This window comes from Triplophysa rosa, linkage group LG9 (genome assembly GCF_024868665.1).
Source record: "Triplophysa rosa linkage group LG9, Trosa_1v2, whole genome shotgun sequence".
In the NCBI taxonomy this organism is placed as follows: domain Eukaryota; kingdom Metazoa; phylum Chordata; class Actinopteri; order Cypriniformes; family Nemacheilidae; genus Triplophysa; species Triplophysa rosa.
Window position 1 is genome coordinate 26,332,616 of NC_079898.1, and position 27,213 is coordinate 26,359,828.

General features: G+C 38.4%; 2 protein-coding genes across 6 annotated transcripts in view; one reads left to right on the forward strand and one right to left on the reverse strand.

Annotated features, from left to right (window-relative positions):
• arid4b (AT-rich interaction domain 4B) overlaps window positions 1-7,313 on the reverse strand; it is a 53,485-nt gene extending 46,172 nt beyond the window's left edge. For all 3 annotated transcript variants that reach the window (XM_057342942.1, XM_057342941.1, XM_057342943.1), the window contains exons 1-2: window positions 7,100-7,313; window positions 838-896 (exon numbers count right to left, since the gene is read on the reverse strand). In XM_057342942.1, the coding sequence (XP_057198925.1) occupies window positions 838-843 (6 nt within the window). In that variant the 5' untranslated portion in view covers window positions 844-896; window positions 7,100-7,313. The remainder of the gene's footprint in view (window positions 1-837; window positions 897-7,099) is intronic.
• Window positions 7,314-7,795: 482 nt separating this feature from the next.
• Window positions 7,796-25,416, forward strand: ggps1 (geranylgeranyl diphosphate synthase 1). 3 transcript variants are annotated; one of them, XM_057342946.1, is made up of 4 exons: window positions 7,796-8,223; window positions 11,492-11,586; window positions 14,561-14,631; window positions 23,391-25,414. In XM_057342946.1, exons 2-4 carry the CDS (start codon window positions 11,514-11,516, stop codon window positions 24,186-24,188), a joined length of 942 nt encoding a protein of 313 aa, XP_057198929.1. In that variant the 5' UTR covers window positions 7,796-8,223; window positions 11,492-11,513; the 3' UTR covers window positions 24,189-25,414. The 3 variants fall into 3 exon arrangements, with proteins under 3 accessions (XP_057198929.1, XP_057198928.1, XP_057198930.1); XM_057342945.1 differs by having other exon boundaries at window positions 7,798-8,223; window positions 11,489-11,586; XM_057342947.1 differs by lacking the exons at window positions 7,796-8,223; window positions 11,492-11,586 and adding an exon at window positions 22,886-22,982 and having other exon boundaries at window positions 23,391-25,416.
• Window positions 25,417-27,213: the final 1,797 nt, after the last annotated feature.

A 27,213-nucleotide genomic window follows, 5' to 3' on the forward strand; every position in this document is an offset into this window, starting at 1 on the left:
CACATCCTGCACATCATCCCTTACATCCCGAATAAATGAGGACATCTCTGTTGCATGACTTCAGTTGAAATCTACCAAGACGACCAGTTTGTTGATTAGGTGACATTTCAGTTTGTAGACAGAAGTGCGGCTCACTCGGTTTTACATTTGATCACATGTAAAGCAGCACTACTAAACTCCTCTTAACAGACCTCGCTGATATGCATTACGCTCTATTAGAGATCCTCACTTCAGAGACAGACGACACTAATTCTACATGTGATGCTCTGCTGGCTGGTTACCATGGAAACAAAAGCGAGGCAAAATTCTTTACATTCCAAACAACGGTGTTAACTTAACTACTAATGAGCAATAATGATATAGAAAACACACTAAACACAGCAACACACTTTTCATTTTCATGTTTTCTAGAATCGCTTTCACAGTCTGTGTATTGGTTATGACAGTAAGCTTTATGAGCAAATGACGGCTAGACAGTCTGGCAAACTAGATTTCTGCACATTTGTGGGAGTCTTTAGTGAAACATCATAACACTTAGATGTTAACACGTTGAAAACAAACACAAGATTGTGTAAAAACATGAGCAGTCTGGCACAGATCGGAATGAAATCCTCCCAGCGCAATCTTTGGTACATTTAGCACAACGTATCTTAATACATCTGTTTAAATCTTAGGAAGAGACATAAATGACCAATCACTGTTTACAGCCATGACGTAAACTGAAAGCTGATTCCTTCAACATGATCAGTCACAATTTTCTGTTATCATAATTCAAAAAAGAGAGAGAAATCCGTCCAAGTCAAGCCATGTCATGAAGAGAAGTTTAGTGAGCGTTACCTTCATCTCCGTCCACTGTGACGGTGATCTTACTGAGTGACCTCACTTCAGATCTTCAGCTGAAAAACATGAAAACATATTTAGAAGGAGACCGAGAGGAAAACTGAGCACATTGCAGTCGCACATCAACATGTCTCCTGATCTATGAACGGGTAAAAAGTAGTATATTCAAAAAAGTGGAATCAGAACTTTTCAAATCCTAAAACATTTGAATATTTTTCTTAGAAAGTGATAACAAACAATTTCAACATTAAACAATGTTGTGGTTTGTTAAAAAAACATTTCAATAAAATAAAACGTCTTTTATCATTTTCTAACCATCATTTAACTCCCATAGACTATTTTGAAATAAACTATCCCAGCATGAACTGCAGCACAAACAACTCCTGCACTAATATTTTGCTGTTTGCTGACTTTAAGATTTTCTTTTTACTGCTTATTTGGTCATGTTAATTTTAATAACGTTTGTTGACTCTCACTCTTAATGAAGTAAGTGTGTGGTCCAAGTAATGACGTATAACTACATAACACATTTGATTAAAGGAATGTCCCTGAAGAGCAAAGTTCTGATAATATTAAGAGTTAAAAACCATACGGAAGAGATAACATTTCTTCTATTTGCTGAAGAAGACATGGATGCCTTGACACAAACGTATCAGATGGACGTTTAGCCTTGTTTAGTGAGCAAACAAATTAACAAAACCAATGTAGATTATTAGGACAATTATTGCAAGTAGGGCTGTCACGATTATTAAATAATCGTCTCATTGCGATTGTTTGACCTCATCGCGATGGTTTCAGATCATCGCGATTATTGCACATCTCTATAGAAGACACTAGGGGGAGCTGTAGTGCATCTGCATATTGCATATTTTAGTGTATATATTGTAACTACAGCACGGTAATACTTGTAAAATGTACCACCACAACACAATCACTTAAAAAAAAAAAACATATACAAATTACCTGCAGTACAATTTGATATTATTTAAGCAAATCTCAGTGTGAAAACCAGTCTACCAAAATTTCATTAACACACAAGTAAACTTTTATTGTAGTCTTGCAAGTGAGAAAAAAACAGACTAGAAGCTTTTCTATGACTGATAGCATTTTAATGGTGGCTTCAATTCACACCTGATCCATTTACTTCATTTACAAGTATTTGGCGGTTGTATTATTGACAGGTAAAAGCCTAAACCTTAAATATATGATGACCCAATTTTTTCCGATGTATTTCCAAGAAAAAAACATAGTCTTGTATTCAGAACAATATGGTCGTTTCAATCGCTGAATCAAAAATGTATGAGAATTAAATGTCAAAGCTCAAAAACAGACAATTAATCGCCATAATCGGCAAAGCCCTAAAACAGACAATTAATCGCCATAATCGCCAAAGCCCTAAAACAGACAATTAATCGCCATAATCGCAATGATTTATTAGACAATTAATCGTCAATCAAATTTCATAATCATGACAGCCCTAATTGCAAGAACTATAAACACATTTCATCTTGTTTTTATCTCCAGTGTATCTAAATGTTTGTTCATTTGCTATGAAAGGGGCGGTACAGCGGTGGTTAAGCTCTGGAGGAGAAAACAAATGTTTGTAGATCATGTTGATCCACAGAATAACACCAATGTGTTCTTGATCAAGAGACTTAACCTCAGATGACTCCAGCAAGAGTAACTCAACATCACCCCAAGTCAACTTTAAGTCACTTTGGGTGACTGCTTCTTTACTTCATGGCTAGAGACTGTTTATATATTTACATTGAAAGCATTGGTGTTTAAAGACGTGGGCTGCTGTACATAAGTCACTTTAATTCTGAAACAATTGATCATCCAAAAATGAGAATTCTCTCATCATTTACTCTTATGTCATTTCAAATCTGTATGACTTTTTTCTACAAAATACAAAAGATATCTTGAAGAATTTAGGCAACCAAACAACACTGACCCCATTGGCTTTTATTGGCCACAAAACCTAGGGATGGGCACAAGTACTAGCAATGATCGACGATGAAAACGATGAACGTTTGGGTCTATAAATACTTTTTTTTTTAAATTGGTTGCGTTGTGAGAGTTTGCAGTCCAGAGTAAAGTCAGGGGCACAGAAGGGCATATTGAAAGCGCACAGCGATGCCTGGTTTCACTTTGATAAACTTGACCAAAATACAGTCAAGTGCAAAATGTGGAGTGCCAAGCTGCATCCAAAACATTACTTTAACTCAACCAAACAGAAATGATTTTTTAATCAAATAAAGCTTTTTATCCTTTTCAACTTTTCAACCCACAACAGCCAACTTAATTAACCAGTCTTACTAAATGAGCAAAACTCATTCACATCCTGCGTTCTCTTTTGGTTCTCTTATCTCTTATAGTCGCTAGTGACTGAAACGTTTCAACAGTTTAAACGAATCAGTTCAAAAGAGTCATTCGTTTGCGAGTCGTTCTGATCACAGTGTGCGTTCATACTGGCAAACTCGCTGTGTACAGTATAAGCTGATACAACAAGTCAACTGATACAAGCACAGCTTAAAACATTACAATGATGTACGCCACGTTAATATAAGGAACCTTTTCAAGAAATTGAACGTACTTGGATGCAAAAGAAACAATATTCACCTGAACAGCCTCGAAATACAGCTAATACAGCTCCAAAAGTACTTATTATCCGAATACCCGATTAATCGATGTAAAAATCAGTAGAATACTCGATTACTAAAATAATCGATAGCTGCAGCCCTAGTTTTGAGTGACTGATTTGATGGGTTCAGTCAGTGAGTTCAGTGTTTGACATACGAGTCGTTTCAACAAAATGAATCGGTTCAAATGAGTCATTATGTCGCGAATCGGACATTGACACGCTTTTTGTTTTTTCACAGCTGTTAGGACATCGCAAAAGATAGAAGTTAACAAGGAAAACACTTCACTGGATAGGATTTTTCCTTTATGTCAGCTGCATGTTTGGAACACTTGTTAGGGAAGAAAAGGCAACATGTTTTTGAGCACATTCACACCCAGCAGCAATTCAGGTAAAACAATTCTCTGAATGCCTCACGTGAAACATGGATTCTGTCTTCAAACCTTGCTTTTGATTAAAGTGTGAGGGAGAGAGACAGTTCGAAAATCGACGTGTTCGATTTCATTACGTGCTGCGCAGAACGATCGGAATATGACATCAATGTTCCGTGAGAGCGTTTTAAAAGCATATGGAGCAATGTCCCATGATGCTTTTATGCCGTTTGGTCTGCGCAATACCGAATGAAGTCAAACACACTTTAATTTGAAGACAGAGGGAGTGAACGAGCTCTCTGCTCGCATTTTCCAGCACTTTTCACAAGCGCGTCATTCACCACTCATAAAAATCACATTAAATGTTAAAATAAATCTTTGGCGGGGCAAAAAATCGTTTTAGGCACTCGCACCAATGCGAAATTTTACCTTGCACGTTATAAAAAAACGTATTCCAAAACTGAAATAGTAAAAAACAACGGTGCCAATGAAAGCAATTAAAGTTAATATGAACAATGTCAAAACAGTTCCTATGAAATTTATATACTCGTACTCGTAATGACACACCGATACCAAAGACCGATACCTCACGTGACATACCTCACACACATACATAGAGCCCTATGATTTCCGCAATGCGGAAAACGCAGACGGAATCAGCGCCAGCGTTTCACTGCACGAGGACACGAACACATAAACAAACACCATTTGCGGCGAAGCGTCAAAATAAAAGTCTGGTTGACTTGCACAAGTTATAATACACTCACATTTTACCACACCACCCCCCTTAAATGTTTTATAATTTGACCATTTGAAAATGTACCAGTAAGATACTGGTTTATTAACATTATTGTACATTATACAGGCATCGGTTATAGGTATCGGTACCGGCGAGTACCAGGAAAAAAATATCGGTACTCCTACTTGGTCTTTAAAAAATGGTATCGGTGCATCCCTAGTAAGCATAGCACAGTAGTTGATAATCTGAGTTAGAGTTTATAATTGCACACAAGTTTAGGAAACCTGTTTGGACACAAGAGTTACTTTTGGTATTTGGCTCAATGAAGATTCTGAGATCTATATGCAATAAACTACAGACCAAAATACAACCAACTGAATACAATTTGTTGTCAAGAAGAAGTACGAAGATGCTGAACGAACGCGATTACAAACATTGCACAGCTGTCCTTCTGAAACCTTGTATCTCCATTATTAGTCATCCTTTATGTTTGTCACTGAGTTCTACAAATATCTACCCAATAAAAAGTATTAAAAGTGCTAGTCGACTTTGACAACACAGTATTTAATAATTTAACAAGTGTTTTTTTCCATTTCTTGAAAAACTGAATTATGACACACGAGGTATCGAAAAACAGCGACGATTTGATAAATTCTGACGGACTCAATACGACACGCCCACTCTACGAAACCCCACCCTTCATATGAAACTCCGCCCACTCTCGGAAACTCGGATTGACAGGTCAAGTACGCATCTGATTGGTTAAAAAGAGGACAGACCGCTCCCCTGACTCTTTCTGCTGTTTACAGAGCTGTCAGAGAAGCAGGTGTGTTCTCTTCAGACGTATTTCACTGATGCGCTTCAGGTAACAGCGACATTGTACTCGAGGTATTAAAAACACCCATAACCGTTTATATAACGATCCACAACGCGATTTCAACAGCGACCTCTTTACCATAAACAGGAGAGGAGTCCGCATTACAACCGAGTAAAACGACTCGAGTTGGTCTTGAGTTAAGCAGGTGTGGAAAGTTAAGCGACACGAAGCGTCTGTTTACTGTTGTTAAACTCCAGTAGTGTGTGCGCGCTGGCGGAGCGGGTTCGCGTAATGTCTCCTGCGCTACAGCATTATGACGCCATTTCTGTGGCACCACGACTGCAGTCGCTTGACATCCACATTCTTCCATCACTGCGACGTACAAAAGCACAAAATGTGTCGGCACATGCGTTATTATCGCGAGCCATGTTGACTTCCCGAAGTCGAGCTTGGTCCGTTTGGCGAAAATGGCATCGACATTTCACGTAAAGGCGAATATCAGTAGTTGAATGGAGCAAAGCACGCACACTAAACGGTTCCATCACAAAGAACTGAAGAGAAAACAAGCGTTGTGCGTTTAAATGGAGGCGACAAGCTGAGCTACAAAATGCTGTCGGCTTGTGTACACCGCGCGCGCACAATGAACGGGCTTAAGCCTTTCCCAACAAGGTCAACCTCGATAGGGTTTGTCAAACTTGCACGGATCGGGAAATAGAGTCGATACGCGGAGTTGTGCTATTTCGACCTGACCCGATGGGACAACAAATGCTTCGCTTTCCAGTCACAATGTCACCTCAGACAATAACTGTCGCGTTCAGACCCGGAACATTCTGCCAACATTAGCGTCGTGGAAATACACCCGAGTATCGCGTATGTAACAGCCCGCAACTAGGTTGCAAACTACACGACGGGTGGCCGATGAACATCGGGTTTTGCTTCAAAACTATAACCTGCCTCGCCAGCCATTTCTGATCACGCTCAAAAAGATCCGTCGATTCGACGAGGCTGGACCGGGGGCAGCGTGTTATGAAAACAACGTTACCAGAAAACGGGCGACACAATGTAGAGATGATCGAGCGTTTGAACTGAAAACTGCAACAATGTATCATCGTTCCGTTTGAAGCAACGATCGCGCCGGGAGTTCAAAAAAGCGAGCGAAAGATTCCAGCTCGCTTAGATTATCGTTATTGTTGTGCTATCAAAATCAAAGATTGGTCAAGCCTTTCCTTCGAAAAAGCTATTTCGATCACTGTATGGCACAAAGCCTTACGTAAGGGCTATCCAACAAGGCAGTGTTTTCCCCCATCAGCTATTTGATGCCGAGCAGCAGAAAGAAAGTGGTCGAGTCTTTTCGCGAATTCCAACACAACATCTGCTGACAGCGATACAAGTCAAGCCCAAAGTTGTCTTGTCTGCTGCATGTACTAATATCAAACTAATGAAGAGGGAGACAAAAGTCCGCCGTTGTTTATGCACTATTTACGCCGTGAAGCATTCCATTTGCCAGCGAGAGAACAGGTTAACAAAACCCTTGATCGACAGGGATACATCGCATTACTAAAAATAGCATCGATTAAAATGCATTCGCGCAAATATGAAAGCGTGAATCAAGTCGAGCGCTAAAGCTCGACGCAGCCCACAGTTTTCTTTCGATCTTCGACTTTTCATTTCTGGCCACCATAATGTCATACCTGATATATCCAACTATTGGCGATTTTCCTGGGTCGACGAGGTGCAAATTAGCATTAATCCGTTAGTCAGCCGTGGAAAACCATCGATGATCTACACTGGAAACGTCGTTCGAAAATCAAGGAACGGTGTGGGGATGCGAATCCAATAAAATCGCTCGCCAATCGCACTGCTTTTCTCTGTGCTAATCCTCTTCGAGTCTGAACGTACTGAACGAGGCACAAACCTCCCACTGTAGACAGCACGATCACTCATTGGTCACTGTGTGTGAGTAACAGCCCCATCTGTGTACTATTGGACAATGAAATCTGAGAAAACGATGTCAGTGTTGATCATTTAATGGTGTTTGTTTCTTTGTATCGTAAAGAAATTGCTACGATATATGCCTATTATATGTTTTTAAATAATATTCACGTTATACGTTCATACAGTGGCGCACCATGATGGTAAAAACTAAATTTCCCAAAGTTCCTCAGGCCCGCCTACCCCCAAGCGGATGATCTGTGCTGAACATTTATTGATTGTACTGAGGATCTAACATATAACATCATCATTATTTATAGCATCATGTTTGACATTATCACTTCAGTAGAAAATGACACAATAACATTTACATATTTGGAAATTCAATGGCAATTTTATTTCGTCTAAACCAAAACGTGAAAGTTTATTTCAAAAATGCCCGTTTTGAATTTGTAACACGTTGATCATTTAAAATAAATATTTGTGAAGTAAACCATAGGCTGGTAGACTGCTGCAAGAACTACTTGCCCCATTTTACAGCGGTGTGGGCTCCGATTACAGTCTCACGCATGCGCTCTGCCGACATCATGTCGTATTTAAGCGCGAGCAGAAGAGACGAGCTTCCTGTCAGACACACACGATACATTAACGTTCTCGGGCGCTTTTAAAAATATATTCTCCTTTCATATAACGGGATTTATCTTTATAATGATGTCGTAGCGCCATTTTGGTTTCGATTTGTGGATCGAGGTGGAGTTACATTTTCACCTTGGCTAACTTGCTAATGCTAGCGAGCTGCCTGTCGGTTGAGAAAAACAGAAAGCGGAAGAAGTGTTGGATGACGAGAGAGGAAGTGCTGGAGTGCACATTTCTGGTCTGAAAGGTGGGTGGAGCACGGTGATATTTTATTTTATTTCATTGTATTATTTAGGAGGCAATGTGTATACAATGACAAATGAAATAGGCAGGCTGCTGGAAAATCAGAGAATGGGAATTCATTCATACTGAAACTGTTTTTTTCGTTTGAATTGTAAAGTCGATTTTTTTGTCAAAGGATGAGAACATTTACATTTAAAAACCACAAATCTGAAAATAACTGTAATCATTTTTTTTTAGCTATTATGGCTTAAATCAAAGCAAACCAACTGCAGTTTGATTGATATGAATTGGAATGCACAATAAAAAACATGATTTTTGAAATCTTTTAAAAACGGAGTCATCTCATTTTGAAACCAAACTCTTCAAATATAAACGTATTACAGAAGCTCCAGGAAAGTCTTCCAATCCAGACTGTTACAGGCTGCTTTTCTCCACCAATCAGAAGGCGTTCTCCTCAGATAGATACTGTACATACTACATAGATCAGTTATACTCGGGGCACATACTATACACATGTAATGTATTTTACAGATTTAACTAAAATAAATATTTTGAATATTATGTATTCTCTGGATGTTCAAAAGCTTTTTGTTATTTATCAGAGACAGGCTTAACACTTTATTGAAGAATGTTTAAAATCCTTATAGAAAAAAACCATAGAAAATATTTCTGGAAGGTGGACTGTTGTTCAGTTCTCTGCATCGGCGTGCATCTTCATGTCTTTATTTTCAAGTTTAAAAGTAGGATGTTTCAGGCTTTGTGCCGTGTGGCGGTTGGTGTTTCTTGTGCTATGGATCTTTGTATCTGGCGGATCAGGCCCTGGAGAGATTGTGTCCACATGAGTGATGGGCTGTGACTGCTGGACCATGTCGCTGTTGTGTCCATGAAATTGTTTACGAGTCAAGCGCTGCGCTTCCATGACAGCTACACAGCGATAAATAGATTATTTTTGATCTTTGGCTTGAATCTGTAATTTTCACTTCATGGATTGCTGATATATAACTGATTGAATGAGAAATAATTTTCTCTAAATGACCCAGTTTAAATTAAATTTGTTCCCTATTTTTTGCTTTGCTGAAATACACTGAAAAACAACTAATACAATTTAGGGTAAGGATTCACATCTTTATTTTATAAGTTGATCCAATGAAAAAGAAATAACTTGCCCTATATAATATTTTCTATGTCTATAAAAACTATATTATAAAATTTAGCACAAATTATATTTTTATTGTTGAAGTCAATTAATTTAAATTCTATTTTTGATCCAAACAAAAAGATAAAGATTTAATAAAAAAAAATATTATTTAAGAAATAAGATGTAGAATTATTTGTTTTCTCTAGGGCTGTGCAAAAATATCGATACGTGTAACTATTGCAATATTTTTTTTCGATAGTGATACCTCTACTATCGATATATTTTTTTTAAATCATGTCATATACATACGGCCAAAAGTAAGTGGAAGCGAGCATGGGGAAAAATATAAGAAGAGCTCTCAGAGCTGATGTGTGGGGTTTGCTTTGGTTTTCAAAAGAAGTCATGGAGTAATGAGTTATATAAAATAATGCTGTTTGTAGGCTTCACAAGTCATGACACAAGTCACTTGGCTACTGCAGTGCATTAGACAGAAAGTTTATTAAGAAATGTAACAATGACATGTATTGTGCTTTCACGGATGTGACATTTACAGCACGGATGAAGCAGAGGTTTTATTCTGCCCATGTTCAGTGTTTTAACTGTAATGCACCACAACAGCCAAGTGACTTGCGTGAGCCGCCTTATTCCCCTGTGCTACCCACTTGAGGGGCGCGACCCACAGTTTGAGAAGCCAAACCTCTGATCTAAAGGTCCATGCATCGCACATCATGGCCACTCTACAGAGGTAAGGGGTGTTTTTACACTTATCCTCACAGAAAACCCCCGCTGGTGCACAGCATGTTGTATTTCTACCTCTACTTTTGACATTCTCTATTTAAGTATTGCAATATATCTCAAATGTGTATCTTATCGAAATACATAATATATTGTATCGTGACCCATCTATCGTGATATGTATCGTATCGGGAGGCACTTGCCAATACACAGCCCTAGTTTTCTCAAATCAAATATATATAGATTTAATCAAACAATTGTTTCTCATTTAAGAAATATGTATTAGAAAGTATTTGCTTTATCCAGTCAAATATATATAGATCTAAATAAACAATTATTTATCATTAAAAAATACAAGTTAATAGAAATTATTTGTTTTAAACAAAAATATATGGATTTAATAAAACATGACTGCATTAAGGAACATTAATATTTTATCCTATCCAAAATCTAAGACACCAATAATTTTCATTACATCAATATTTATTAACTTATACATTACTTCCATACATCCACAATTTCAGTACTCAAGTATCAGATTTTTAACTTCTACTCAACAGGTTAAAATGGTTATGTGGGTCTAGATTTAAAGATGGCGAATGAGAGATGTTTGCTCATTACCAATGCTTGTCTCCATGTGTGATGAGGGAAATAATTATTTGATCCCCTGCTTTTATATACATAACAAGCTGACTCAGGAGTACTTTCTTAAAGTGACAGGACTAATTTGTGGTCCATATAGGCACTTAACCAATCTGTGGAGCCAGAATTCTTGCTGGTTGGTAGGGGATCAAATACTTATTTCACTGACTGAAATGCAAATCAATTTATAACCTTTATATAACATTTTTTCCCCAGATTTTTTTTCAATATTCTGTCTCTATCGGTTAAAATAAACCTACCATAAAAATTATAGACCCTTCATTTCTTTGTAAGCAGGCAAACTTACAAAATCAGCAGGGGATCAAATAATTATTTCCCTCACTGTAGGTACAGGCTACATGTTATAAAAAATGCTTAATGTTATTTTGGTTAAGTATATATCGTTAGTTTTTTGTGAAACGTGTAAAGATCATGGCTTAAATTTCATTGTAAACTGAACACTATAATAGATTCTGAATCCGGCTTGTTCTAGAACAAATTAAGCCTTGCTTACTGTGAGAAAACCCCCAAAGCGTCTTGACGCCGCATGCATGATAATATTATTAGTTTACCAGGAAATAAAGCAAATCAAATTAATGACATCCCTGCCAAGAATAATTGCCTGTTAAAACCCACAGCGTCATGAGCGGATTGAGCATTTACTCAAGAGAAGAATTGAGCAATCTCATGAGCTTTCCTTTGTGAGTGGTGCGTCTGTGTATTCACACTCTCTCTCTCTCTCTCTCTCGCTCAGCAGGTTTGCTAGTGGAAACAGAGGAATGGATGGTGATGACGGAGCAACTTCTGAAAGGATTCTTCTGGAGCCGTACAAGTACTTGTTACAACTGCCGGGTAAGAGCAACACTATAAAATAACACAATCTGTTTATTCTTGGCTGCATGTAAACTGCTGTGAGAGGAAAGTTGACATGAGAGTGAGTAAAAACTGATGTCTGATCCATGGGTTGGTTTTGTCTGAAATGTCTCACGGGAATGACGGGGATTGCAGTGTGAATGTGTGATATCATGAATGAAGTCTATAATTGTTCTACAATCATTTATTATATAATGTCATAAACAGCATGACTGCTTCCAGGCCTAAATGACTAATATGACACGTTACGTGTGAAATATATTTGTATTTATAACTGGATGAATTAAACCTTCCTGTGCCCTGCGTTTATCTGTAATTGTCTGTTGTTTAAGGTACATTGATGGTAATAATTTAAAGCGCTACGGCACGATTTATGAAATTTGCCTTTGTTGACAAATGCAGCGAGTGGGCTGGTTTTCCTGTCTAACCACTAACAGCTGTAAAACCCCACTTTTATGTTATTGTAGTGGAGTTAAAACTATAGCTTCTAGCATTCCTGCAAATTACAGGCTGTGTCAGGGTAAAGCAAGGCTTATTGTGCAAGGCAATACTGACACTAAAAATGCATAATCATTTCCTTTTGTGGGTTTTGGTTTGTCATTAGTGCAGCTACAAACCAAGTTTAAGAAACTTAAAAGTGTAACCCATTTTTCTAAACATACTGTTGAAAATAGAAATGTGTTATATTGAACATATTTAACACAAAATGTTACTTGTCAATATATCATGGTCAAATCACGAGTCTTTTATTTTCTCGATTATCATACATGTAGATGCTTTTCATAGATTTTACTACAAACAAATAAAACAAACATGGTGGTTCCTCTATTTAAACGATGGTAACCACAAATTAACTACAGTTTTCCTACAGTAACCATATTTTAACCATGGTATTTGTAGTAAAACTGTGGCTATAGACCACTTTGCAAGAGGTCCAAAAGCACGTCTGGTTTCAGTTTTTATTTATTTATTACGATCATGTTTTAAATGTATATCATATATAATTAAATTATAACGATATTTTATTTAAGATTTTAAATTGGTAATAAATATTCTGTTGGTTGTATTTTGTTGAAATGTTTGTACATTGTTAAAAATGAAAAAGAACCAGCGTTGTTTACGCCATTCAAAGTGGTCTATACAAATGGTAATTAGTCCATGTAAAAACTATGGTTACTCCACTTTTCCTATAATAAATCCATTGTTTGTTTTCATAAGGGAGCTTTTACATGAGCGTTCCCACCAAACGCGACTTACGCGAATGAATCGCGCGTAGTTGGGCGCTTGAACATTTTGAGTTTACTCGCTTCATTTGCGTGTGAAATTCGCTTCATTCGCGTGTGAAATTCACTCCAGAACAGACGCGAATTTGCGTCATGGGAGGGCCTTCTGCCAGGCGGCTCCAGTCTCGTATATGTATAGCTCAAATTGAGTGAAGATCGTTTTTTATAACTTATCAGATTGTCCGACCTTCTCACTCAATTTCTTCCAAGCAAGATCCTTTTTATTCCTGTTTCGATAAAAGTAAGATGTATCGTGCAGCTCCGGGTATCCACATACAGCAACGATGATTTTGTCCTCCATTGTTGTTTCGGATTTCTGCCTCCGCTTTACGTCATAATCACGTCACTACTAGAGCAAGCTCCTGCTTGGTTAACGCAGCGCAAATTTTCACCAAAGTTCAGATTTTTAAACTCGCGTCAAACGCCCGAAACGCTCAATTCGCGCCGCGTCATTCGCGAGAATCGCGCCGCAGGATGTCCTATCGTGTCTTTGCATTGACTTAACATGTAAATCACTCGCGCTTAACGCTTCATTCGCGTTTGGTGGGAACGCCGCTTTAGACATTTTTACCTTCAAGAAACTTTATTTTACTCTAGAGTAAACGTTCCTGATTCTGTCACTCTGAGAGATTATTTTCACCTCTAATATTCATCTGCTTCCATACGAAACTGCTGCTGACCAGCAGAAGTGATGATGGGTGAGCGGGAGCATGAATACTGCTGCACCATCACAATCTGCTGTTTTCCTGTCATCCTTTTGCAATTTTAATGATCTCTATAGTGACCGTATGTGAGTTTGGATGATGCAGAGATGCTTCTCGTGAGGTCAGAGAGGAACTGACTGAGGAAATGAAATAAAGCAACCGTCTCAAGCAAACAGAGTTCTGCCATAAAGAGAACACAGCCATTTACACGAGTAAGGTCATTAGATCAGTGAAGTGAATCTCGTGAAAACATGTTCATGCCACATTTGACCTCAAAATGGATTTTTAAACATCATGACATGCAAACTGGCAATGAAGGCCCGACTCAACAGTTAGTGTAGTAATGTCTTTTTTTGTGATGAATCTCTTCACCAGTTGTATAAGATCCACCCAACCCATCTCAGCTATAGAGAGTAAATCTATCTTAAATAGAATTCAGCCGGACACACAGAGAAAACAAGGCCGTCTGTTGGCAGGATCAATGAAGCTGCTATTACAGGTCGCTCTCAAGGGGAAATGTTAATGAATGCTAACACAAACTAGTAATTTTCATTCAGAGCCGCCCAGTCAACAAGCTTTTGTCCCACTTGATTTGTGACAGTATACAGGATTTTCACAACTTACTCTGAGATCAATTGTTGTCAGTGTTTATTTCTGAATGTTATGTTTTACCATCCATTTTACAGTTTTGGTGGGAATAAGTAGGTAAATGAAAATGCATTTGGAACGATAGATAGGTAAACAATCAACTAATTTTAATATAAACATTGATGTTTATTGAAGTAATTTTATATATTGTAATATTATAGAGTTAATATTCTCATTTTATTCCAAAGGACATACAACATTTATTTTTGTTCCCTTGTGATTACAGAACATCGTCTCTCATCTTTTATTTCCACATGGCTGCTGCAGCTAATGTTTTTTCTTCTCATTTCTCCTCCTCCTCTCTGCTTTGATTATTAGGAAAACAAGTCCGGTCAAAACTTTCTCAAGCGTTCAACCACTGGCTCAATGTCCCAGAGGATAAACTTCAGGTAAGCGATTGTTTAAATGATGAGCAAGCAATTGCATTGTTGCTGTATAAAAAATGCTTCTATTGTGCAAAAAAAGGCATAAATTGAGTTTCTTCGTAGTTTTAAGGTTATTCGATTCTCAATACTATCATTCTGGTTGTAGTAATAGTTTTCTTTAACTAGCATAACAAATGCTATAAAAGCATTTTCTTTATTTAGTTTAGTATAAATTAAAAACTATACTACCGTGATATATGGAGCCGCAGAGATGCCGTATTTTCGTATGCAAACCCTGGAAGCGAGTTAGCATTTTAGGACTTCCGGTTCCATTGCCCCAAAGTCTATGGGTTTTTTTAATGGGTTTTTGGTAAATCGCCTGTGGTTAACAAAACCTCTAAATATTTTCACGTTTTATTCTATGACGTAAAGCACGACGTAAAGCACATCAGTTATAACCCACTCGTGATTTTTTAAAGCCTACTTGTGTCTTAAACACGAAAGTTGCTAACAAGTTGTTAAAAGAGACTATTTCCTTTGGCGGGGATGTTAGACGTCATCGCGCATATAAATCTTACAAATAATGCATGGGCACAAATCTCTGAAACCATGGAATGCGGATTTATTCATGGAGTAATTACTCACCAGGAAATACGTTTTTGAAAAAGTTGTCGGAGGCTTGGTGGTGGTGACGTTGATATCGAGCGACCGTAGTATAGTCTGTTTATAGCCTCGTGTTAGCTTTTTACTTCTGGCGGTTGTATTTCAGCTTCAAAAGTTACAAATGTGGTGTTCATTTGTAAAGATTATCTTGATAGACAAAACGTGTTAACGTCATAAACCTTTGGTAATCACAGAGCTTATTTCTTGCAATCTTTCAAAAGTGTATGGGAAAAATGCATAGGCTTTCGGCCGAGGGAACCACTGCAGCGCTAACTTGGCCTACAAAAGCACGTAATTTCTGCGGCTCCCTGTAGTGTGCACTTGGAATATAACACTCTGGACAACATGAATGATACTTTTAGTTTGTTTGTGGCAATTTTATTAGTTTGACATAACACTTGTAACAAATTTTAAAGGATTGTTTTCACTGAATTTGCTGTTGTCGCAACTGTACCGTTTTATAGGCTTATTCACACTGCCCCAAAAATGCCAACACACACCAGTGTTTTCATACAGTTTCATACGTTTGAGATGTGGCGTGAGCCAGAAGTAAATGTTGCCTTTAAATCTAGAAGGGTGATGTTGTCTCTGTGGTTGACTATGTTAAGATGTGTTGTTCCTAAACATGCCAAACTATTTTTTGTCAAAGTGTGCAGTGGGAATTTAGGAGATCTGTACTATCGGATGAAATTCTTTTAATGATATAGTGACCCCCCCCCAAGGTATTATTATCTGCTTCTATATATATAGTTTATATATTTAAACCATGGGTCTTCAACCGGGGGTCGGCGGCCCTTGGAACTGCAAGGGGTCCGCTAATTACTGTTTACTCACAGGCAACTTTTGTTAAAAATGTAAAGCATGGGTACAGAAATATTAAAGGTTCAGGATAAGTAAATGTTTAACTGTACATCTCACAGTAAAATGAAAACGTATGATGCTGCAAATCCCCTAAAATTAAGAAACAATCTATATTAACAATAAAAATAATACACAGAAAAGTATGTATGTGCAACAATAACATGCATAACAGTGCTAATGTAATGTCTTAACATAATATTGCTGTGACAATAAGGGTTGTTTCTATTTAAATAGCTCTGTTTACACATTTAGTATAAGGGGGTCCCATCTCTCATCTAAGGGGTCCTTGCCCTGAAAAACGTTGAAGACCCCTGATATTGATATTTCACACATTATCTTATCTATCTTCAATGTACAGTATGGGTGGTGGGGCGGCACCAGTTCTTTAAATGGGTTTTACAGGGGGGAAACTATTTTCTCCTGCTATCTCTGTCTCTTTGTTCTACACTGGCATGGCTGACAAAAATCAATGCAAATAGCTTTAGACTCTTAAGCATCAAATCACTGGCCTTTTTTAGAATTCTGCTCTTCAGATGGAGTTAATGTGGAGTAATGTTACAGGACCGAGAGAAATTAAGGCACATGGAGGATTTAAAAGCTCTTACAGTTATAGTTCACACAATAATTAAAAAATATATTTTTTTCTCACTCTCACGATGTTCCAAACCTGTATGACTCTTCCCCCCCTCAAACACAAAAGAAGATATTTTGAGAAATGTGGTTTTGTGTTCATACAATGGAGTTCAGTGATGTTTGGTTATCTGCAAAATAGAAGACAGATTTGGAATGACACTCATTTTTGTGTTAACTACAGTATATGGTCAGTATAGACATCACGTGCTTTACATGCTGATGTTAAACAATCAGAGTAGTAAACGCCGGAAAACCATATCCAATGTACTGGGCTGTTCTCCGTCCGACACCAGCATTGTAAAACTACAGTTGTGACTGTAGCAAGACCAATTAAAGCTTTGTTAATAAACATGTTGTCAGTTGTGGTAAAGCTGTAGTAGAGATATGGTTTTGGGAGTGATTAAGCGTGTTAATCTTGTCCTTGTAAATCAGCTGATCTCTGTCAAAGTGCCGTGTTCACCGCTGAGCCTGTTGGATCACATTCAACACGCTGTTCAACCGCTTTCCTTTCATCCTGAACATTTCATTAAAGCTCTTCAGACGGGGAAAGTCTGTGGATCATGTCCGTTTTGGGATAACTGTTTGCACGTCTGTTTGATCTTGTGAATAGAAAACTACTTCCCTTCTGGATGTTTGTTATCTAGCCGGAGGTGTAGAGCGCCATCTGTTACGCATTATTAGAATCATTCTGTATAATGTGTGACATTCCTGTACAAATGATACTGAAAATAATAGAGTATTAATCCACACTGATACAAACAAATCAATAAAATCAACGATTGTGTTTCTAGCAGTGTTTGTAAATTTCAGGTCTGTTATCAATCCTCTTTTCATCTCAATAGTAAGTGACTGGGATGTCCTCAACATCTGTCATCATCATCATCATCATCATCATCATGGGCTCTCTCGGGTCCAGACAGTTTTATTTCATCTGTCATAATAACAGTGTGTGTGTCTTTTGAGAGAGCACAGGAGTCATTTGGTGAAAGAAATTGAAATAATAATTCACCAGATTAGCCTTGAATTGGCAGAAATCATCTGCTGCCTGTAGTTTGACACTACAGGATTGTTTTGAACAATGAGAGAGCGATAAATGTGCATTCATATGCAAAAGTGTGCAGTTTGCTTATTTAATTTAATTTGGTAATATTAGTGAAGATTCGATGCTTGGATAGGAGGAGCCTGATTTGACCACCAATCTCACAGTCGAATCTTCAGAGAGGTGTTATGCAATGGGGATCATGCCATTTTGGTTATATGGGCAGTGGCGTAGCAGACGGGCATGCACTGCGCCGCCAAACATATTATTTATGATGTAAAGAAATGGGAGATTTCAAGGGTTGGGTACCGAAACCCCCGGCGCATATGAGCGCGAGGTCTGGCTATGACCCAGCGCAGGATCGCGTCTCTCCGCATCTTCTGTGCAGTGAGACCGGTAAAGAGAAGCAGCACGCACCCCCAGATGACTCGCAAATGAATGTGATATAATGTACAAATATAATGTAATTCATATTTAAATGTCCAAACATTCAGTAACTCTTATCTGTAAATGCACGTAGTTCGTTACTTAGACTGAACTTTGTTTCATTTTTTATTTTTTGTATAATGCAGTGCAAAGTAATATAACAAGAATCAGCGCATATATCAAGCATGGTGCAGACTTTCGGAACTTGTCATTTTCTGCACAGAAAGCAAGCGTGCGCGTCAGGAGGACGGAGAAAAAGGGACTTTTTGACTGTTTAAATGGTGAGATGCTTTATTGTATTACTCCTTCACATGCGGTAAATAAAGTCACCTTATTGGTAGTTCATTGGTAATGAACGTGCTGTATTCCCGTTTGTAAAAAATTATTCATTATTATCGAGTAGTTTTAAAAATAGTTTTGAGGCGAGATCTGGTCTAGTAGCACAGTGGCACAGCATTGTAACGTGAATGTTTAAGGGAAATGTCCACTCATTTTACTATTTGTGGCTTGTGTTTTGAGTGTTCCCCTGCATTTCAGATATTTTGCCTAAACGCATTTTTTTTGCACATTCAATGACTTCAATCTGGCATATTTCGTTTTTTTATTTTTATTCATTATAATCGATATTCTGTTCTAAATAATTCTGTAAATTAATGTTTGATTGTTTTTTGGTGCATCAATGTTGCGCTGCACTTTGTGTGTATCCTTAACCACCTGGTGTCGCGCACGCACAAACACACACGTATGATTCGACTATCAGTCGACTATAGGCAAGACGTGACAATTCTGATTCGACTATGTATATGCTGGTCGGTGACACCCCTAGTTCATATTTATTTATAATATTATTTTATTGTATATTAATTGTATTAAATAAACGATTTGTTGAATTTTGCTGTATGTTCATTTTATTAAATAAACAATTTGTTGAATGGGTCCTGTTGTTTGGTCGCTTTTTAACAAAGCGTATGGTACACTGACATCTAGTGGCTGAGCCTGGTATCGCAGTCTAAAGTCAAAATATTGGAGTGACAAGTTTAGCCAAGTAATGCTTCTCGGTTTCTTTTGATTGTTATCAGATATAATCTACAGGCGCTCTATTGTTTGTGAATGTGTACCGGAAGTTAAGTTGGGTCACAAAAGTGCGCATGCGCAGTAACGTTTCCTTATGTTGTTAAGATGAAACCATATATATTATGTTGCATTTCTGTCAATAGATCCATCACACATTGCACCTTTAAAACACACAAATGCAGGATTTTGCATACATTCATGACATTATTTTCACTGTTCAAATATAGTGTGACAAGGTAGTGATAATGTATATTTATGATGCGTATGTACTCATTGTGATGTGATAAGAAGCAGCTAAAAACATGTAATGTAGGCTATGTTTCTCTTTCATAGTGTAAGGGGTTGTAGCCCAAAAAGCATCGCGCTATTTTAATCCCACATCTCACATTAAGGATATATACGTAAACAAGAATAACAAAATTATTTTTAGATATTATTCGATGGAGATGTATTTCTATTCAAAGAGTTTTTCTAACGGATGTGAGCTGTGGTTTTGCTTTCACTTCTAAAATCTCTCAAAAACAACTGCAAAACTGAAATGACACAGTGACACATTCATTACCAGTGAACCGTTTGTCACTTATGATGTTATTAAAGGGCTGTTTTATAGTCAAGCATTGACTGACATTTCTCATTCAAACTCTCTTCTTTTGCTCTCTTTCTGTCTCTATCTGTAGCTCCCTCGCTCTTCTCTCTCTCTCTCTTTCTCTCTTTCTCTCTTTCTCTCTTTCTCTCTCTCTCTCTCTCTCTCTCTCTCTCTCTCTCTCTCTCTCTGTCTCTGTCTCTGTCTCTGTCTCTGTCTCTGTCTCTCTCTCTCTCACTCTCTCTGTCTCTGTCTCTCTCTCTCTCTCTCTCTCTCTCTCTCTCTCTCTCTCTCTCTCTCATGCTCTCTCTCACTCTCATGGCCGTGGGGTTTATCTTCCTGTAAACTCTTCTTGAACCCTCATGTGTCTGCGCATGCGTTGAGTCATTAACACACTGCATGCTGACAGACTGCACACACGTCTCTAGATCAGCTCACAATCATCGATCATCACTCGTGTGGCATTCAACTGCTTCACATCTAATTTAGAAATGTGTTTCTGACAGAAACCAAATAATGCTCGAGATAGTGAGGTCATCTAAGGTCTGTTTAAAAGGGCACAAATCCTGTTGTTTTGGGAATGCTGGGTGTGAGGTGACCGCTCAGATGATCATTTACTATGTTTACTTCAGGGACTACACTGCATTTCAGTCAGAGGTTACTATTTCATAATGTGGTTTAACAAAACTCTCACCTCAAAAGTAGGGGTGCTCCGATCAGGCTTTTTGGGGCTGATCACTGAAAGCTGTATCGTCCGATACCGATCGCCGATTACAGGAGCTATTTGAAGCTTTCTCAGTAGCATTATTTATTAAACTATATTTAACAACAATGTATATCAAGTATTCAAATTAAGAGAAGAGAAAGTCTCATGAATTGACAATTGAACATTGGCAAGTAACATTTACGTAAAACATAGCAGCCTGTGACATGAGCTGCAGAAAATCAAAAACTAGAATGCTAAACCAACGGCAGGAGGTGAAGCCACTGGAAGCGATCGCGCCGCCATCTTGGTATGCCCAACTGACAGAGACGACATTGACTTAGTCAAAATGACCATCTAAAATAACCCGTTTACAGCTTATTAGGCACGCGACAAGATTGTAGTTTACATGCGTGTTTAAATTAATCGATGTTGTTCAAAGTTTATGTTTATTTCTGGCAGAATTGCGACGTATAGAAATCCACGTATAGAAGGAGAGTGTTTATTGCACACTGTGTTAATGTTTAGAAATAAAGCTTCATGACTTAAAGAACATATACAGCCTGTATTGATCTGTTTTTAGATTTCTAAATAAGCACATTTGTCATATATCCAGGTGTCTCGTTAGTCTGCTGATCTGATATGTACGCTACTGTAATGAAAATGAACGCAACTCACTCTATATCTAATAAGACGGGAAAATTCCCGACTTTAATTAACCATTACATGCTTAAGCCATTTGTGTGTAAGAATGTATTGTTTGACTTTAGACTGGTAAGTAACTGTTTTATCATTAATATGTGATAAATCCCCATTAATGTAATAGAGCGTTTGGGCACACCAACATGGCGGCGCGGCAGCTTCAGTGTAATGACGTCATGAGCAATCCAGTCATTTATATAGATCTGTGGTACAGCCGCACTAAATGTGCATTCAGAAGATGTGCTCAAAGCGCAAATGAATAACGTTAGATTAGATGTTTCTCCGTAGCCGCGGAAACTTGCGCGCGCTGACACCAACAAGCAGGCCATAGCCAGTTTTGATTTTATGTAACCGTTCATTTCACAACAAGATCCATTGCAGAACGTGTCAAATAAACTGGGTTTTGCCTTGCAGGCCGCGCCAACGATAACGTATGCTAATAATTTCTGTGTTCATGTTAAATCTTTTAAATAAAACCATCCACAACTAAAGGCTATAAATATCAATGCTTATTGCAACTGTCCTTATTACACTTATATTTGTCACAGTGTGTGACGTGCACTATACCGCCGGTGGCCATGGCACTTTACCATCGCGGTGGTGTGGTCGTCACGGCCACCGTCACAGCCCTACTGGTTGCTAGCTTTCTTTAGGACTTGGACTATAAACCATTTTGAAAGAAGTGAACACCGCTGGCCCAGAAGCATTTCCTGTACTGTACATATATGTGAAATTATTCACACGTGTTCAGTTGTGTTTTAATGCAAACAAAATGGAAAGATGATGTGTTTCTGGACCAGTGTTGTTTTTCAAAATGGTCTATAGACCCTGTCAAACACATAATAACGACCCAGGACACCATAGCAATGTGTACAAACAATTTGAATACCTTAGCAACCAAATATACTGTAGCAGTAGTGCCCTGGCAACCGCCAACAACTCCCTGCAGCACAGCACACGTTAATGTAAATATCTGTGGCTTACTCTTGTAGATTATTCACAATGCTTATTTATTCAGATGAAGCGTGAAGACATTTGACACCGTTATCCGTTTCTTTGTCCAGTGAAATAAACATTGCTTCTTTACACAAACATGTTTTAGCGGTAGGTCGGGTTTGGAAAACGATTGCTATATTTATGTTTGATGCTGCTCGCGGTGCAAAAACGACATGCCTCAGCGTGACAAATGTTTAGATGTTTACTGAAAAAAACGGAATTTTATTAACAGGATTTTTGCACTGCAGGCAGATTGAATGATGTCATTGCAGGATGATGTCATGTTTAGGTTTCATGAAGGCAGACAAATTCAATAATATATATATTACATAAACTTTTTACTGATTTTTTTAAGTATCTTTTGGCTCATCACAGAAGCAGCGAGATTTCCAGTGTATTTGTTTGGGCGACACCTCACCATAAGAAATGTTTGTGGGATAAAGATATGATCTGGCTGTTTGCCCAGCAGGTTACAGCTGGCTTTCTTCCATTAGCTTCTACTTGACAGTTAACATGCTTTCGGCTTCACCGTGAGAGGCTTTAGACTAGCTCATATATTAACTCGCTGCTTTCTCAATCTGTGAAATCTCGCCCACAGCACTGCACGGCTCCGTCTCTGCTGGAAGGTTTTGTTTTCCTACAGTCACCATTTTTGAAGTGGATGCCAATACTGATGCCCCCTGCTGGTGGTTTTGGTACTGCAGTTTTGTTGTGTTTTTAAGTTAGTTATTCCGTGTTCCTGTAGATCACAAACTAATCAAACGGATACTTAGAATGCACTGTCAGTAGTTTTGGTTTTTGGAGTATTTTTATTAACAGACGGCAGTAATCCCAGCATCTTTGAACAACATGATTTTGGGTAAAAGAGCACAAAAAGAGATTATGTGTGTGAGACACACCCTGAAGTCAACACATGCACACACTTTATAGTTCAATATGTTAAGTTGCTGCCCTCTACAGTCCATCATCTGCATTACAGCCTTCTGTGTATTTCCTTTACACTGTTGAAATCCGTTTTCACCAAAAACTACAGAAGCCGTTTCATTTCATTGTCATTTGACATTGAGGGATTCATGATGACTTGATTTTGTTTTCATTCGCAGGTCATCATTGAGGTGACCGAAATGCTTCACAATGCCAGTCTGTTGATCGATGACATCGAAGACAGCTCAAAGCTGCGCCGCGGTTTCCCCGTCGCTCACAGCATCTACGGCGTCCCATCCGTCATCAACTCCGCCAACTACGTCTACTTCCTGGGTCTGGAGAAGGTGCTGACGCTTGACCACCCAGAAGCCGTGCGCGTCTTCACCCGTCAGCTGCTGGAGCTGCACCGCGGCCAGGGGCTGGACATCCACTGGCGTGACACCTACACCTGCCCGAGCGAAGCCGAGTACCGCGTCATGGTGCTGCAGAAAACCGGCGGTTTGTTCGGCCTCGCCGTGGGACTCATGCAGCTCTTCTCTGATTGGAAGCAGGATCTGAAACCTCTGCTGGACACCCTGGGCCTTTTCTTCCAGATACGAGACGACTACGCCAACCTGAACTCACCAGAGTACAGCGCCAACAAGAGTTTCTGCGAAGACCTGACGGAGGGCAAGTTCTCCTTCCCCACCATACACGCCATCTGGTCGCGTCCCGAGAGCACGCAGGTGCAGAACATTTTGCGCCAGCGCACCGAGAACGTGGATATCAAGCGCTACTGCGTCGACTACCTGGAGAAGGTGGGATCTTTCGCGTACACCCGGCAGACCCTCGTGGATCTGGAAGCGGAAGCGTACCGGCTGATCGTGGAGCTGGGAGGAAATCCTGAACTTGAGGCGGTGGTGGAGCATCTGAGTCACATGTACAAAGAACCCGAAGAGAGAAGTTCAGAGGCTAGAGCTGGACCTTCAGAAGCCTAGACAGAACAGTGACCCCTGGAATTGTGTCCAGGATGTCTTAACACATTTGTACGACTTTTTTGTACGAGTTAGTGTTTGTGTTTTGTTAATTTGCCCAATTCAGCAATGCACCAGATGAGAACATGACCGACACGCTTTGGCCTGAAATCAATTCTCTCTTTTTCTCTAATAAAGTCTCTTAATGTTATCAACATAACATGAGGCTTCATGTTATTAAAATGGTATAAAACCTGAGGAATGGAGTGAAACAGGAACTTGCTGCCAGTTAGTGCAAAATATTTGTTTTATGGTTAAAAGACACTATCGTCTGTCAAACGAACAGAAGCTTGAATAAAGGATTCAACTTGGTCTACAAACATACAGTATACATGTAAGTTAGTTACATTTAGGTTCATGCGTATTTTAGTTTTTGTCCATTCATTTAAAATTGGCCCAAAATGCCTTTCATACAATGCATCCCCAAACCAAAAGTAATTTATCAAAAACATTTCTGAAAAAAATGATTCCTTTCAACAGGCTACATTTTCTTGATGTAAAAGAACATGCGTGCATTTGTCCTTGGAATTTGGTGTGAAATGTTGCCTGGTTATGTTTTCATTAGATTTGTGTCTCAAAATATTCAACAAGAGTGGTCGGCCTTTTTCGAGTAGCGTGTAATAGTTTATAAACCGTACTGTGGCCAGGAGGTTGCTGAAAATGAAGATTTTTCATGGTAATGTAAAGAGGCCTTACATTCATATTCGTGGATTCACATTAATAAGAGCGAGTGGTGTGTGAAGAAACTTGAACACTCCTGAAATGTCTTTTTACGTTTCACCAGATTTGATTATTTGCAGCTGATGTTTTTGACTGTATACTCTCAGTATGTATGACTGTATTTATCTTTCACTTGATATTCTGAACATAGTGAATTGGCATGAAAGTTAAAAACAAGTTTAGCACAGCAATATAATGTTTATTTACTTCCTGTAGCTGAATTTGAATGTTTTGTTTTGTGAATGTTTCTGTCAATAAACACTCGCCTCTACATGTGTATACAATTTGCTATCAAACTTTTGATTTTATTTTCTCATACTTAAATTGTGAGTGAGATTCCATTCTATCATATGTTTGTAGAGGATTCATAAATGTTTTCGTTTTATGGGTTCACCTGACCATTTAAAACCAAAGAGATTAATCAAAATAAAAATGTATAAAAGACTTCAAATTTGAGATTATGCACTTTATTTCATAGGAAATTTGTCTATTAAACGTTATTGGATCGCTTTTAGGGATGTAACAACATTATAGATATCGTGTTATCGCAATAGAAAAAATGTCTCAATATTATCGTGGTCACATGACTGTATGAACCGATAGGTCTTCTGGGCCTAACCTAGAGAATGTTAGAAAAAAATTATAGATGTTACCCTTAGCAAGGTCCATCTGGTGCAATTATTTTATTTTATAAAATGTATTTTTAGGTCATTTGACCCATCTCATACTATAACTCATATCTCTAAGCAACAGTTATGATTAGAGGATCAAGAAAAGAGGATGCTTATGGCACGTTTCCGTCATTTGCCATTGGAAATATTGCAATAAATACCGTGCCGTGAACGACACACCGAGGTATGGTCGTACAGTGAGATTCTGCTATAGAGTTTGTTAATCGACGTCACGCCGCGCTGAAAGTTGCGCCATCTTGGGAGGGTGGCAGCTAGTGCGTTCAACGCAGTGTTGTGTTATTCTTGTTTGATTAGTAAATATAACTATGGTAAGTCGGTCTTGCTGTGTTAAAAACTGCAATAGCCTTACGCAGAGTCGTTCAGGAAAAGCCCATGGTTCTTTCACTTTCGATTTATCCATATATCAAACAAAACAAGTAACGGTACATATCAAAACAATAATAGCAGTGGAGTATTATCCTCCCAAGATGGCGGCGCACTGCAACATGAAACATAGGGCGTGACGTCAGCTTCACATTCTCTATTGTTACGTTCCTATTCGCGTTATATAAAAGCACATGTAACATGTTTTGAGAGGTTTTTGTTGATCCGTTTCTGTGGGCTGTTAGGTTTGTGGGTCAGGTGTATAATTGTGTTTCTTGCGTTTATTAGAGATTCAGGTTATTTGTTTTGCTTTAGTACTGATGTTGCAGTACATTCAGGTCTGATAAGATGGTAAGTTAAAACTTTAAATACTACGCGTAGTGAAGGTATGCCCCTGTGTTCTTCTTTTAGTAGTTTCTTTGTATAAAGCTATCGTTATACGCTCAAAGGTTTTTTTTATAAGTGCTTTTTGGATTTTTAAAAACTTGATGACATGACATCGTGTCTCACAAAGAACAGTTCACTCAAATTCATCATTTACTCACCCTCATGTCATCCCAGCTGTAGCGGTTATGACTTCCATTCTTATTTTGAGTGTCGAAGCTTCAAAAAGCACATATGTGACCCTGGATCACAAAACCAGTCTTAAGTAGCACGGGAAAAATTTTAGTAAAAGACAAAAATACATTGTGTGGGTCAAAATTATAGATTTTCCTTTTATGCCAAAAATCATTAGGATATTAAGATCATGTTCCATGAAGATATTTTGTAAATTTCCTACCTTAAATATATAAAAACTTTATTTTTGTGAGTGGATGGCCTGCCACAGTGCCTCTGATTAACAACTTCAAAGGCAATTTTCTCAATATTTAGATATTTTGCGCTCTCATATTCCAGAGATTTAAACGGTTGTATCTCAGACAGATATTGTCCTATTTTAACAACTCATATATCTATAGCAAGTTTATTTATTCCGCTTTCAGATTATGTAAAAATATCGATTTTGAAAAATTGACCCATAAGACTGGTTTTGTTGTCCAGGGTCACATATATCCATCGTTAAAATAATCCAAATGACTCCAGTGGGTTAACAAATGTCTACGAAACGAACGTTTGTGACAGCTAAAACGATTAGCCTACTATTTTGAGCGAAACTGAAGCGGTAAATTGAGACGAGGCAACGGCCGTTAACTTCAAATCTCGTCGGTTCTCGC

Coding starts and splice junctions, on each gene's coding strand:
- ggps1 (XM_057342946.1), top strand. CDS start 11,514: ATGGATGGTGATGACGGAGCAACTTCTGAAAGGATTCTTCTGGAGCCG. Junction 11,587..14,560: donor GTACTTGTTACAACTGCCGG/GTAAGAGCAACA, acceptor TTTGATTATTAG/GAAAACAAGTCCGGTCAAAA. Junction 14,632..23,390: donor TCCCAGAGGATAAACTTCAG/GTAAGCGATTGT, acceptor TTTCATTCGCAG/GTCATCATTGAGGTGACCGA.